This window comes from Bombus huntii, chromosome 3 (genome assembly GCF_024542735.1).
Source record: "Bombus huntii isolate Logan2020A chromosome 3, iyBomHunt1.1, whole genome shotgun sequence".
Classification (NCBI taxonomy): Eukaryota; Metazoa; Arthropoda; class Insecta; order Hymenoptera; family Apidae; genus Bombus; species Bombus huntii.
Genome location: NC_066240.1, coordinates 13,640,222 through 13,656,257, shown reverse-complemented (window position 1 = coordinate 13,656,257; position 16,036 = coordinate 13,640,222). Strand labels below are relative to the sequence as shown.

Below are 16,036 nucleotides of genomic sequence, written 5' to 3'. Positions count from 1 at the left end.
GCTATCGATAAAATCCGCAATCGCTTAGTTGCCAACCCAATATTAACCAGTTAGCCGCGGAATTTAGTTTTAGACATTTCTCATGGGCTTAGGACCATGCATCTGTGTATGCACAGTTACGTAAATCGTCGTGCTAAGTCAGATTAGGTTAACCCTATTGTTAGGTTAGGTTGAGTGGATAAACAGATACAAATGGCGACGAATGAAACACGGCGAGATAAAGTTTTTGTCCGACGCAATTAACTGGTCGAAAGACGATAATAATTGTAGCGTTGGAGAACGATCGTTTTCTATAGGTTTTCTCTTTCGAATCTGCTGTTTCACTTAGATCGGCTTGGATAGGCGTGGATAGGATTAATTATTTGACCAAGCTGCAAAAATCAGGATTTATCGAGCATAGTGTGGCGCTTTAATAAACAGCGAGGAAAGCGAGTCCTTGCTTTCTCACCGGTTTTGCACGAACGCAAGCGTGACCGGCCGTTTTGCATTAGAAGCTTTCGCTTTCAGAAACATATACATTACGAGTTATTATAGAGACACGACTATAGCAAGAACCGTGTGTGTCGAGACGCGGCAAATTATATACTTTTGCTTTAGGCTTTTATGCGTTTCTCTCCGGTGTTGAGTCTTGCCAGATGTTGGAGCGATTTTCGCGAACTCTTCCTCTTTCATAGATCCATCGATCGTTTGTAATAGAAAGCCACATGACATTAACGGATGAACATATTCTATTTATAGTCGCAGCCGATAGTCAATGATACACCAATAATAGTTTCTTTTAATATTGTTAGCACCGGTGTTGTTCAGATCGATGTCTAAAAGTCACCTTTACGTTTCCAAGAAGACCTTACTACTTTCTATCTTTGTATCGGTATTCTTGTCATTTGTTTCTTGTAAAGGATCGATCGCCAAACTTTGTAACGAGAAGAGGAGACGCGTATTGATTCGATTAGACATCGTTCAGAGACATTGGTTTTATTTGCAAATGGATTTATATCTGTATATGCAGTTACATCAATCGTCGTGCTAAGTCAGGTTAGGTTAACCGTATTGTTGGGTTAGGTTAAATCTAAAAGATCGTCAAACTTTGTAACGAGAAGAGGAAACGCGTATTGATTCGATTAGACATCGTTCAGAGACATTGTTTTTATTTGCAAATGGATTTATATCTGTATATGCAGTTACATCAATCATCGTGCTAAGTCAGGTTAGGTTAACCGTATTGTTGGGTTAGGTTAAATCTAAAGGATCGTCAAACTTTGTAACGAGAAGAGGAAACGCGTATTGATTCGATTAGACATCGTTCAGAGACATTGGTTTTATTTGCAGATGTACTTGTATCTGTGTATGCACATTTACATCAATCGTCGTGCTAAGTCAGGTTAGGTTAACCGTATTGGTGGGTTAGGTTAAATCTAAAGGATCGTCAAACTTTGTAACGAGAAGAGGAAACGCGTATTGATTCGATTAGACATCGTTCAGAGACATTGTTTTTATTTGCAAATGGATTTATATCTGTATATGCAGTTACATCAATCGTCGTGCTAAGTCAGGTTAGGTTAACCGTATTGTTGGGTTAGGTTAAATCTAAAAGATCGTCAAACTTTGTAACGAGAAGAGGAAACGCGTATTGATTCGATTGGACATCGTTCAGAGACAGTGTTTTTATTTGCAAATGGATTTGTATCTGTGTATGCACATTTACATCAATCGTCGTGCTAAGTCAGGTTAGGTTAACCGTATTGTTGGGTTAGGTTAAATCCAAAGGATCGTCAAACTTTGTAACGAGAAGAGGAAACGCGTATTGATTCGATTGGACATCGTTCAGAGACATTGTTTTTATTTGCAAATGGATTTGTATCTGTGCGTGCACAGTTACGTAAATCGTCGTGCTAAGTCAGGTTAGGTTAATCCTATTATTGGGTTAGGTTAAACCTAGTCCGGATGATCGACTGCTGTTTCTATATATTTCTCGCGATAATTTTGTATTTTTAACGACATTCTTCCGACGGTGTTAGGTCGATGTATGGACCGATAGTTTGAGGTTATGACTCCGTTACCAGAGCAGTTACAAAAGAGTGTCAAAGGAGAAAGACGAACGCTTCGAAGAGTACGTAGGACGTCCGTAGGAGCGTGATTTTTTAAGAAGTATAATGTGGTGCATATGAGATGGACGATTGTATCATTTCTCTTAAATGCAAATGCATATTTTTTTTTACACGTAGATAGATTCCTGCCGTCATTATACGCAAAAAGATATGGGGGTATAAAAGATATACGGTGGCAAAAAAATTATTAATCGTCGAGATATTTCAAAAGATATGTCCTTATTGAAGAAGATGCTCAAAAGCTTCTCCGTTATATCGTAAACATCTCAAACAGCGCTATACAATTGTTCTCGTAACCGGGTTAATCAGTATTATCCACTGTTTTAATTTTCCAATAGAATTTAAAGGATCTAAACAAATCTTGTTTTTTAAATAACGAATAAATACATAGACGTTTTTGTCATGAGCGGACAGATCAAAGACGATAGTTACGAAAATCCCACGAGCGTTTTTTTTTTTTAATTTAAGCATCTTCCTTTAAAAAGCTGTATTTATCTTTTTTTTAATATTTCGACAACTAATAATTTTTTTTACCATTGCATTCCCGATACTTTTTTACGTCGTGGATCGACTAGAGGAGAATCTACCTATGTAAAAAAAAAATATGCATATTCATTTAAAAAAATAATGCACTAGTTGATTGCACGTGCATCATTGTACGCCTACAGAAGCGTGGTCGTGCGGACATAGTACTCTTTGAACCATTCGACTTTTCTCTTTGATATTTTTTCGTGACTGCACTGGCAACGGAATTGCAACCGGAAACTATTACGTGACCCATCCTGTATATATCAAAAATTCCCAATATGGAAGCTTCAAATTTATTTATACACTTGTTGTATAATCGCGTCATTTTAGGAGTACGTTACGAGTACGATTAGGAGTACGTATGTTTGGACAGATGTGTGAAAAAACGAAGCCTATCTAAGAAAAAAAAAAGGTTTGCCTGAAACGTTGACTTTGCACGTGGAATTGATCGATTTCAGCATGGTAATTGATTTGTCACTTCTCAATTGATCGATTTGAGTGCAGTAATTGATTTGGAACTTGCAAATTGATGGATTTGAGCTTAGTAATTGATTTGGAAGTTCTAGATTGATTGATTTGAGTTGAGTAATCGATTTGGCAGTCGTAAACTGATTGATTGCAGCTTATTAATTCGTTTGAGCTCGTTAATCCATTTCGTACCTTTGAATTGATAGATTTGAGTATAATCATTGATTCGGCGCCTATAAATTGATCTATTTAAGCTTATTAATTGATTTGTGAGTCGCTTTGAGCTTATTAATTCATTTGAGCTCGTTAATCCATTTGGTACTTTTAAATTGATAGATTTGAGTATAATAATTGATTCGGCGCCTATAAATTGATCTATTTAAGCTTATTAATTGATTTGTGAGTCGCGAATTGATTGATTTGAGCTTATTAATTCGTTTGAGCTCGTTAATCCATTTGGTACTTTTGAATTGATAGATTTGAGTATAATAATTGATTCAGCGCCTATAAATTGATTGATTCGAGCTTCTTAATTGATTCGACACCTATAAATTGATCTATTTAAGCTTATTAATTGTTTTGTGGGTCGTGAATTGATTGATTTGAGCTTATTAATTCGGTTGAGCTCGTTAAGTCATTTGGTACTTTTGAATTGATAGATTTGAGTATAATAATTGATTCGACACTTATAAATCGATTGATTCGAGCTTGTTAATTGATTGGCCACCTACAAATTGATCTATTTAAACTTTTTAATTGTTTTGTGGGTCGTGAATTGATTGATTTGAGCTTATTAATTGATACGACACCTACAGATTGGTCTATTTAAGCTTATTAATTGTTTTGTGGGTCGTGAATTGATTGATTTGAGCTTATTAATTGATACAACACCTACAAATTGATTTATTTGAGCTTATTAATTGATTCGGCAGTCGTAAATTGATTGATTTGAGCTTATTAATTCATTTAAGCTCGTTAATCCATTTGGTACTTTTGAATCGATAGATTTGAGTATAATAATTGATTCGACGCCTATAAATTTATCGATTTGAGCTTATTAATCGATTCGCCACTTGCAAATTGATTTGTTTCAGCTGATGAATTGATTTTGTAGTCGTAAATTGATCGACTTGACCTTATTTGATCTGAGCTTATTAATTGATTCGTCACTTACAAACAACATTGGTTTGATCTTAATTGGCCTGGCCAATTTGTGGCCAAACTGCCACAAATTAATTTTCTCCCGTTATTCATTAGCGGATAAAAATTTGCAGTCGGGTTCCTTAACATTTAAGTGACTCGTATAAAATATTGCTACCCACGAAAGAGAACATCATCAACACGATCAATTAGTATTTCATCGTAGAGTGTTTGCGAGTCTTGTGATCAAGTGGCAGATAAAAATACATTGGTGTGGGGAGGGGGGACAGCACAGAACGTTTGACAAAACGAGCAAAAGTATGGAGAACGGATGCACGGAGGAAACAATTAACAAACGTGGCGTCTCGTTAGTAACGGCTAGACGATTCGTTATTGTGACAACCAATTATTACCAGACTGTCCTCCTATTCGCTTTGTGTCGCACGGAACGAAGTTAAATTTGTTTTTAATTGCTTGGTTATCGCAAGGATGAAGCTCCCGTTAACGTTGCGGGACTTTCAGCTGGCCACTCCTTTGGATTTTTATCCGTACCTACATTAAACCAGCGTTCCATAGCTAACTGTACAGAGGATGACACGGAAAATTTCGAAGATTCGTGTCGCGATATACCGAGTGCGACCTGATAACACGTTCAAGCAGGCGTAAGACGATTGCTCGTGCAAACATAGCAATCTAAAGCAATTTCTTCGCTCGTCCGCTTAGTCAGAAAATTAATTAGAAAATCTAGTTGGCCGATTTATCAACTATGCTTGAACGTGGCTAAAGTCCGGACTGGAGTAAATAATCGACCAGAGGTTGTTCTACCAGTGGAAATAAGTGGAAAACGTGGCTGAACCTCGATTTCCATCATTTTTAATCGTTTGTTGAAATCAACGGCTAGGTAGACGATCAGCAACAGCGTTGACCGATCCCAATGAAATATTTTCAGCATGAGCATAAATGTGCATAATCTTGCAGATGAGCATAAATCTTCAAAACGTATTTTTGAAGTTTTCGTTACAAGCTCGAACAAAGAAGTCGCAAAAAGTGGTCTTCGTCCATCGCGATTTCCATCGATTCGTAATTTTCTCCAAACTCTTTCCAGACGCGTCGTCCGGTAAACTGATCCTTCTAACTGGCTCCAAAAAATCGTTTGGTCCAATTCCAACAAAGTTATTCTGCTTTAAAGGATGGACGAAGAATCGTACGTCTGACTGTACGTACAGCCAACTAGCCTAAAGTTTCTCGCCCGTGACATCGATCAGATTAGGTAGAAGTTACGGTGACAAATAACGTTAGATAGTCGATCGAATCAGCAGCAAAGTTCTTTTCAAAGTGGAGAAAGTGGCGCAATCGCGGACCATTTATTTAGGTAATTCTTGTGTAACGTGTAAGTTAAGTTGGAAAGTTAAGTTGGATCAGAGAAAGTCTGGTATTACGTGCACAAAGAGTGGGTTTAGGTTCTTTCGGGAATATCATTTTGATCTTCTAAAATAACATTCTCTCGATGCTCGTTATTAATCAGTGGCCGTACGAGTCTTCTTCGCTTACCTTGAAACTTCTCGAACTTTTCTATTGGCAACTAAGTGATTGCGGATTTTGTCATTAGGTAGTAACGACAGAACCCGCGGTCACTTAGTTGCCAAGCCAATATAAGTTTCTCGAGTTCTCCTGCTCGACCGTTTTAAAGAAATTATTTACAGGTACAAAGTAAGACAAAATAATATGATATAATATAAATATAACGATATAATAGTTAAGACAAAATAAAAGTTCGCTGGATACGTACAAACTTACGCTCGCTATGCAACATGTGCATCGAACGTGTAAAACTTTCGTGCAAAAGTATGCAAAATGAAAGTATCGAAACGAAGTATGCGTACTATAAATTAAGAAACATAGACTTTTAATTAGAAAACATTTCCTCTATTTTTGCCTGTTAGTGCATAAGATCTTTGTCGATGTTCGTACATTTTTGCAAGTCTGAACGTTTAATAAACAAGAAACATGAGTGTTACGTCGGCCGACCGTCTACCTAGACCAGGCTATATACCGCGGGCCAGCCGGACACCAGATGCCCGCTCATCCTTACGACGTACCCTCAATAGCCTAAGTACCCGTCATAAATCCCATTAATTTGCTTGCCAAGGTCCTGCAGACTCACGTTGACGTCTTTCCTCGCGAGTGCGTCTCCCCGCGATTGGTCGAAAAAACAATGAGCGTGGTATGTTCCTTACAGCGTTCAACGACTGAAATAATTTCAGCTTACACAAGTTTCGTTTCTCTGCTCGTATACAGGGTCATTGGTAATGGTACAAGCGGAAAGGGGGTGATTCTACGCGAAAAAAGAAGTCGAAAATATAGAATACAAATTTTTCGTTCGAGGCTTTGTTTTCGAGAAAATCGACTTTGAATTGTCGCTCGGTACGCCTGCACTTTATCGCGTCTCGTTATAACGGATCTCACTGTAGATCGTTGTCTCGATGGAAAAATTAAAAAAAAAATTTGTATTCTATATTTTCGACTTCTTTTTTCGCGTAGAATCGTCCCCTTTCCGCTTGTACCACCAGTTACCAACCACCCTGTATATAGTCGCGAGTAGAAATAGTGAGATCCGTTATAACGTACCGCACGCGTACCGAGCGACAATTCAAAGTCGATTTTCTCGAAAACAAAGCCTCGAACGAAAAATTTTTATTCTATATTTTCAACTTCTTTTTTCGCGTACAATCACCCCCATTACGCTTGTACCACCAGTTACCAACCACCGTGTATATCGTGAATAGGAAACTTCACGTAAACATGGAATTATAAAAATCTATTGGGTTGGCAACTAAGCGATCGCGGGATTTGTCATTACCACCTAATGACAAAACCCGCGATCACTTAGGTGCCAACCCAATAGTTCGAAGAACCTAGCTAGTGTCGCGTGGTATTTGTGGTTCGTGTGATGTCGAAATCACGTCGTACGTATAAGCAGTAGATTATGCTAGGATTATCAATGCCGCGGAGGAGAAACGAGCGGCAATTTCCGTCCGACCGAACGTCTCATTCTCCTTCGACGTTTCAACGCCAGACGCAATTATTTGAACGGTTGCTGCTCGTCGAGCCGCGGACAAACTTCGAAAAGAAGGAATTTATTCGTAAGAAGTGGAATTATTTGTCAGCCGGAGATTCCTCTGCGAAGACCACGACGAAGCAGGCCGTAAGTTTTAATCCCCTTCAGACCGGTTTCCGACGATCGAGTTTATATTATCGCCCGTCCCTCCAGCACGTGCAAATCTCGTTACAGACTCTGGCAAATTGGATTAATTCGACTATGCGTTCGCCGCTCTAATTTGCAGCTACAGTTTATCGGGTTATATGCGTGCACCTGTCCGAACAATCTTCCTCCGTGGAAACTTTCAATCGTTCAACATCCTCGTTTCTCTATTCTTTCGTAGATATTCGATGTTATTATGTTGTGTTCGGCAACTAAGTGATTGCGGTTTTTGTCATTACCACCTAATGAGAAAATCCGCAATCACTTAGTTGCCACTCGATATATCGACCATTTGCTCTCATCTTGCAACTGTTGGCGAAGAGATAACATTGACGAATTCGCTCTTACGTACTTGCTGCGGTATCCCATAAAAGTATTGACTACCGATAAATGAAACGGTAAAAAAAGTAATGAATGCTGTAAACGAAACGCGATGAAGGTGTTTTTACGTACGCTCGAGTAGTATTCTTATCGATGTATTAGATATAATATCGATTGGTTGGAAAGTTCGTTTGGATTTCGAAGGAATTTAATAAAATTAGAAATTTTGTTACTTCTGAACCAGGCAAATTGTCTTCGAACGTATCAGGCTAAAAAATGCCACTCAAAGTGTCTTTAAATATGCTCATTCATTTTTAACGAAATATTACGCGCTTGTTAAATGCTGCTAGACAAGTTCGTTCGGATTTTTATGTCTTTGGCTGATTAAAAAATCCTATGGAAAAGTTTCTCGCCGAGAAACCCGACAGGTTCTGCAAGGAGTCGAATATTCAAGTTGCGCGAAAGATGGCGAAAGGTCGTGGCATCTACATAATTCGATAAATGTGTACCGAATCGAAAAGTAAATCGAAACGAGCTAAATAAAGATCGCTATAATTCTGATCTCTATAGTATTGGTATCATTGCATGGAATATTTCGGTTAGGTTTAAATACCTGTTGACTGTCCCGTCTTCGGGGATACGGTCGAAGAGCGTAGAAAAGACTGCGAGTGCTGAGAAACGAGCTTTTCAGGAGGAAAAGGAAGCTTATGCATCGACGTAGTCCAAATTCGTGAAAAAGGAAATATCTCTCAGTCGCAGAGAAAATTCGATGATAAATCATGCAAAAGTAATATTTCTCAATTTGTCTTGGTTAAAAGAATTCGCTGTTTGTCTTCGAAAAACTTTTATACGCTTTATACGACAACGACAGGTTTGCGAGCGAAGCTCGGGCTTGCACGATGTTTCGTTTTACGCCGTTGCCTGTTAATTTTGTTAGTCACTTGTCGAGACAAATGGTATCCCGCTGGGGGTAGCCACCCACGTGATAATCAAACAGCTAAAAAATTCTACCAAATGTCCAAATTGGATAAATTGTGAATGTGAAATATTAAGAAAAAAAAAAAAAAAAAAAAAAAAAAAAAAAAAAAAAAAAAAAAAAAAAAAAAAAAAAAAAAAAAAAAAAAAAAAAAAAACACTTGTCGAGATATTACGGTGTCCCATATCAGATACGGTTGTCCTACTATTTTCATCTTCTGTCCTACTATTTGTACTTTTACTGCGAATTTTTCTGCAACTTTATTGTTCTGAGAATAACAATTAAGAGAATTGAAATTACATGGAAAATTGTTTTGCCTACCAGGTACTATAGCAAGCGCTATAATTTGCGTATTACCGAAAGAATGTCGCCACAGATTGGGTAACTAGGTTCTAAGGATTTAGGTTTCAGGTTGTAAACTTTGATTTACAAGTTTGGCACAAGTAAGCTCGATGTTTTGCAACTAGCGGTATTACTGAAATCCAAAAAGAAATGGACGAAGAGTATAAATGATAATAATAAAGAATACTTTATTTACTTTGGATATCTTTTTCATATCATTTGCATTCGAATCTCTTGTAAAGCCATACAAATCTGATATAAATCTGATTATAGTTCGATGGATAGATAATTATGGTAGTTCGATTGGCAAACGAACGATCGCGATTGAAAACTTTTTCCATAAAACATCTTACGTCATAACAAGTAAAAAAGTAAAAGAGAAAGAAAGAAAAAAAAATAATAAAGGAAAAGGAAGAAGGAAAAATGCGATCGCTTAACGAGTGAAAGCACGAAACACGTGGCGCGTACTGGCCGACTCCAGGAAAGAAAACGGTCGGTTAGTGAACCAAAACGAATTTCAGTAGTACTAGCGAGAGAGACGAAACGAATGGCGTGAAAGTGAAAAGAAATATTTATCACGCACGTAGATCTAGATTTAATTGATTTGAAGTCGAATGAATCCGTGTCCTGAATTCTTATCCTGAAGAGGACAGAGTAACAGGATGAGTTAAAAGACTCGTTTCTCGAATTATACAGGGTGGTTGGTAACTGGTGGTACAAGCGGAAGGGGAGCGATTCTACGCGAAAAAAGAAGTCGAAAATATAGAATACAAATTTCTCGTTCGAGGCTTTGTTTTCGAGAAAATCGACTTTGAATTTTGGCTCGGTACGCCTGCACTTTATCGCGTCTCGTTATAACGGATCTCACTGTAGATCGTTGTCTCGATGGAAAAATTAAAAAAAAAATTTTTATTCTATATTTTCGACTTCTTTTCTCGCGTAGAATCACCCCCTTTCCGCTTGTACCACCAGTTACCAACCACCCTGTATATAAGTTCGCAATATCTTTGAAATTTTCATACACGAGCAGTGAACGTCGTAAATAGCGCAAAATGTGAACGACGATGTGATATAAAGTGTTATTCTTGTTATTATTATAGTTATCTTTGTTATTATTATATGGTATTCTCAACGCGAGAATTGATTGTAATTTCAACAAATAATTAAAAAAAAAAAAAGAATTATTATATGGTAGAGAAATCCGAGGCAAAAGGTAGTAGAAATAAACAATTGACAATCATCGTTGTAAGTGATTTTAACTCTAATTCTCGAGAATATTTCCTTCTTCTTTGATATGACGAATTCCATGAAATTAAAGTTAGAACATCTTTTAGAACTAATCGGTCTTCGACCATGTTATACTGATGGCTTTGGGTTGGCAACTAAGTGATTGCGGATTTTGTCAATACCACCTAATGGACAAATCCGCAATAATTTAGTTGCCAACCAATAGGTAGAATGACCAACCAAAAGAAAAAGGTTGCCACTAAAAAAAAGATAATAGAACCACAAAATGCACGTGCATTTTTGCATTCGTCGAGAAGATATTTTCGTGAATATCTAGTTCACTTTGAATCATTGATAATATTTTTTCCTTATACTTTACGAGAAAAATGGTAGTAACAACCCTATATATAACGAACAACGTGACTTTTCAACAGCGTAAAGTATCTTTTCCTAAAGAAAATGTGCTTTAAAATTATCATACCAACTACTCCTTGCGCGAGAAAGATTCTGTTAATCTTTAATTCGAATGTACGACACGAATGTCATACACTTATTGTTATTACTATCAATTAGCCTATCCCCTGCTATTACTATTAATAAACCTACCTATATCCAAACTCTGATTACTATTAATTATTTAATTTATTATTGTTGCATCCGATTGCGTGGCTCGTTACGAAACACACACACACACAGATGTTCTCTGTTCCCTATGTATTTTCATTCTGAGGCGCGCCGCCGATTCTCTCTCTCTCTCTTCAAATTACATGCTTATGTCCCACTGTATTACCAGCCATAATTATTCGAACAATGCAGCTTTAATACTTGGCTCGTGCCATAAAAGTTAAATAATGGTTCGTTGCCACTGTTAAAACCTATATACGAACCTTTCTTCGAACAAAGAATATCGTTCTCTGATTGTATCGCTGGTTAGAAATTGTGCGTGTTTACGTGTCTCAAATTTCAATTATTCAAGCGATGTCCAACGACCTTTCAAGTCGTACGAATAATCACGAGCAACAGTGTATATGCACGGCTGGTCACGGAACTATTCGGACGTATTAGAGGCGCGTGTGTATTTCATGTTAGTTTAGAGCGACATAATAAGATAAGAAGTTGAAATTTGTTCTCCTCGAATACTTTTTCTACGTTCCACTCGACGATCATATTCGTGGGAATAGTCAATAAAAAAAAAATGGAATAGGATACGACAACGAACGATTATATTCTGGGTATCGAATTTGAAATTTCAGAAATTCTCAATAAACGTTTGTTATTCGATTCTGTAACGTTAGATTTATAAAAGAAATATTACTATTATTATTATTTTCTGTTTATCGTAGTCCGGCTTAAAGCCTGGTGCAATATCTGTTAGTGTGAAGGTATAATTTTCGGCGTAATACAGGGTGGTTGGTAACTGGTGGTACAAGCGGAAAAGGGGTGATTCTACGCGAAAAAAGAAGTCGAAAATATAGAATACAAATTTTTTTTTTTAATTTTTCCATCGAGACAACGATCTACAGTGAGATCCGTTATAACGAGACGCGATGAAGTGCAGGCGTACCGAGCCAAAATTCAAAGTCGATTTTCTCGAAAACGAAGCCTCGAACGAAAAATTGTTATTCTACATTTTCGACTTCTTTTTTCGCGTAGAATCACCCCCTTTCCGCTTATACCACCAGTTACCAAGCATCCTGTATAATTGAAGGTAGAAATGTGCACATAACCTTACTATTATACAGGGTGGTGGTAACTGGTGGTACACGTGGAAAAAAGAAGTCGAAAATATAGAATACAAATTTTTTCTTTTTTTTTTTAACTTTTCCATCGAGACAACGATCTACAGTGAGATCCGTTATAACGAGACACGATAAAGTGCAGGCGTACCGAGCCAAAATTCAAAGTCGATTTTCTCGAAAACGAAGCCTCGAACGAAAAATTTGTATTCTATATTTTCGACTTCTTTTTTCGCGTAGAATCACCCCCTTTCCGCTTGTACCACCAGTTACCAACCATCCTGTATAATAAATTATAGCAGAATATAACACGATGTATATAGCTAGCTAACATAGCATGGAACAACATAATGTAACGTGATACGTAGCATAGATAACACGATACAATATATCGTAGCATAGGTACAGCGTATTTCAAATTTTACTTCAGCGTTCTAGTTTCTATAACTGTCGATCTTATCCGTTTCCTGACGTTTCTCTGCTTCTAATTCGACTTAATATTCTTCCTCATATAATACTCCTCCGGACAGAATGCCCTTAGTTTCTAATTCGTTTAATTTTTAATATCTCCGTGAGCTTCGCTATACGTAGATTTTCATTTTATCTTGTTCAATTAGTTTTTCAGTAATTTGTTCCCTAATATTCCCCACCGGGTTTCTTCCGTCGTTCTATTCTTCGCAGCGTATCGTTGATTTCGTGATCGCGGTGATGTAATTTGCTTCTCACTTGTGAGAGGCAATTTCGCCTGACGGCTGGCTAATTTGAAAATAAAATACGATATATGCATAGCGAACAATTTATACTTTGAAAGTTAACCACCAAATGTTCAGCCAGATATTCGCCAATTAATATTTACCATTCTATCCTGTAATGACGTTTACCTTACGATCCTACGCGATCGAAGTAATTCGCTTCTGAGCTATGCGACCCAATTTTTCCTCGCGTCTCTGGTTAACCGGAAAATAAAATATAGAACGTGCATGTAGAACGACTATACGTGTACCTTGAAAATCAAGCGTAAAACATTCGGCCAGATAATGTCAATGAATATTTATCATGCTATCCTATAATCGTTTGGAAATAAAACAGAATGTGTAACGAGCAATTATTAACAAGGCGAATGTAATTAAATATAAAACACTGGCGCAGGTATTTTCGCACGACCAACCACATGTTATACGATTTCAGACGAGATTCCACGAGATTCTCACGATTCTGCTTGGCTACAGATAAATATGTATGCAGTTATCATCGGTCGATTATTCGTTACGGAAGGATGTTCATTGAATCGAGTGAATGGCAAAGCAGTTCTTTCACGTTGAAACAACTCGGCGGCCCCTCCGAGTGAACGTCTCTCGATGTAGTAAATAAAATCGTTCCGCTATCGAGACAACCTTTCTACGTGCACGCTTTTTTAACCACGTAAATCGCACCGTTTCTTTTCCCTGTCGGACTTTTTAACAACTTCTTACCGGACGACCTTAGCCATTCGATTCGATATCGATCGACAGATGCCTGAGTGGACAGTATAGGATTTGAAACCTGTTCTACTTGATCGACCAGTAGGATGCCTGGCTGTGATATTATTATGCAATCTGCTAGTGCAAACAATTCACCATCGTCGTTTTTTCTTCAACGTCGTCGTTGTAAAACAGTTCTCGTGTGAGGGACAGTTGAGAATCGCTTGAACGTACGGTAGAGCTCGCTCGTTCGTCTGGATTCATCGATTTCGTATAATGCAAATTCATAGGCTCTGCCCGCCTATTTATGATTTTTTATTCATTTAGCAAAAGTCGAATCGAATCGACAGAAGCACGTGCAACCGAATTAACGGAGATTTCGTCCCAGTAAATGGAATTCGGGTGTACAACTTCTTTAATTTCATTTATCGCGATACAAATAGGAAATCGGTGCGCGTGAACGCCGTATTCAATCGAAATGAATCGCCGGACGATAGAAAGAAACGCGAAGTAGAATCGAAGTTTCGCTTACGAAATATTATTCCCCGCTTTTCCATAGTTTACAGAGTTTTGCGTGTTACGCGCGTCCTCCTACCTCTGCGCGCTTTTTAATTTCCGGTAAATGTGTCGAGTTTCGCAGTCCTGTTAATCGTAAACGAAAATATACAAAATTAATGAAAAATATATACAAAATATATAAATAAGCAGTAATTCAGAATTGAAATTACATAAAATATATAAAATCGTAAATGAAAGTATATACAGAGTGGTTGGTAACTGGTGGCACAAGCGAAAAGGGGATGATTCTACGCGAAAAAAGAAGTCGAAAATATAGAATAACAATTTTTCGTTCGAGGCTTTGTTTTCGAGAAAATCGACTTTGAATTTTGGCTCGGTACGCCTGCACTTTATCGCGTCTCGTTATAATGGATCTCACTGTAGATCGTTGTCTCGATGGAAAAATTAAAAAAAAAAATTTTTATTCTATACTTTCGACTTCGTTTTTCGCGTAGAATCACCCCCTTTCCGCTTGTACCACCAGTTACCAACCACCCTGTATATAGCCGCGAGTAAAAATATACAGAAAGCGGTAAATATCAATAAAAAAATACGTCCGATGTTAGTAAGAAATCCAATCTTTGCACAATGATATTGCGTTGTGACAGGAGCAGAAAAGAATAGCATTATCGAACTGGGGCAAATTGACACGATAAACAACAGATACGAACGATAATTAATTATCATCCTGCAACCAGTACTATGATAAATAGCACGGTGATATTCGTAATAACGCGTTCTTATATATTTTACTGTGGGAGCTGCGATAGATTATATAAATTGGAGTGGGCAAAGCAATTAGGGCAAAGAAGGAGGAAGGAGCAAGGGGAATGTGTAGAGGAAAGTTGGACTGAGAAATCAGGGGAGGAAATACGATAACAAAGAAGATATGGGGCAATACGTAAGATGTAGATTTATGTAGATAGATAATAATATAAATTACAAGGGATAGACGCGGTTAATTGTACGAACAGCTGATAGAGTTTAGATTAATTTATGATCGTTGTTCTGGTTTATTTTCTATTTGTTTTGTTCACACGTAAGAGCATATTTTGTGTAACTTCGTTTTCTTGTAAATAGTATACATACTGCACCATAAAATTTCATTTTTCGTATTCTTTATCGTAGTACGTGTTATCACATGTTACAATTTGTCAATTATACGCTGTATATCGTTGGATGGTTTACATTCACTTTAATCTCACTTTTCGTCGTTTCTTATCGTTAAACGTTGCTTAGCTCAAGTTCACGTAGCTAAGTGGTTCTATTTATCTTTACTTTCTACTTATTTCTATTTGTCTTTCACTTTTACTTAATTTGCTTAATCAGATTTATATTTGCTTACCTTAAATACTTAACACTCGCGTTATAACATTTGCTCAAATATTATTTCGTTATCGTTATAATTAAGCAAGTACGCTGTAATTAAGTAAACCTACGCTATACAACTCATTAACGCTTCTTGCATTTATCGAAAATGTCATAAAACAGTACCAATTTGTAATAGCTGCTATAGTCTGTCGCTTAGATCCGCAGCTACTTAATACTGTATGTGTACTTAAGCAAACGTGTACTTAAGCAAATGAGTGTTCGGTGTAGTCCTGTGTCCCTGAGCTTCTCTCGTTCGTTTCAGCACAATGCTCATATTTTCACTGTTTCTTGTACGCAATGAAGTAGTCTTCTTGCATCGTCTTCAGTTTATACCGCCACTGTCTCTTCCACTGTTTCTCTTCTCTTCTCTTCAAACGCGCTGCTCTCGTTTCTTCATATAGAACACCTTCCAGTAATATGTGTTCCGCGTTGTCTTCTTTCTACCTGTTGCACAATACGCGTAATTCCTTTTTCTCTATTTTTTCGTTGTCGTCTTAAAATATTGTACCTGTGCACTTTTGATAGATTTCTGATGAGTA

At 37.3% G+C, this 16,036-nt stretch overlaps 1 protein-coding gene across 4 annotated transcripts in view; it reads left to right on the top strand.

Annotated features, from left to right (window-relative positions):
* The window catches only part of LOC126863492 (uncharacterized), a 49,542-nt gene that overhangs the window by 11,374 nt on the left and 22,132 nt on the right, over positions 1 to 16,036 (top strand). Inside the window, exon 1 of one of the 4 annotated variants that reach the window (XM_050613728.1) lies at positions 7,216 to 7,449. The exons of the other annotated variants lie outside the window; for them this stretch is intronic. Within the exon in view, the coding sequence (XP_050469685.1) occupies positions 7,231 to 7,449 (219 nt within the window). The 5' untranslated portion in view covers positions 7,216 to 7,230. Of the gene's footprint in view, positions 1 to 7,215; positions 7,450 to 16,036 lie in introns of those variants that run through there. 4 annotated transcript variants of the gene reach the window in all.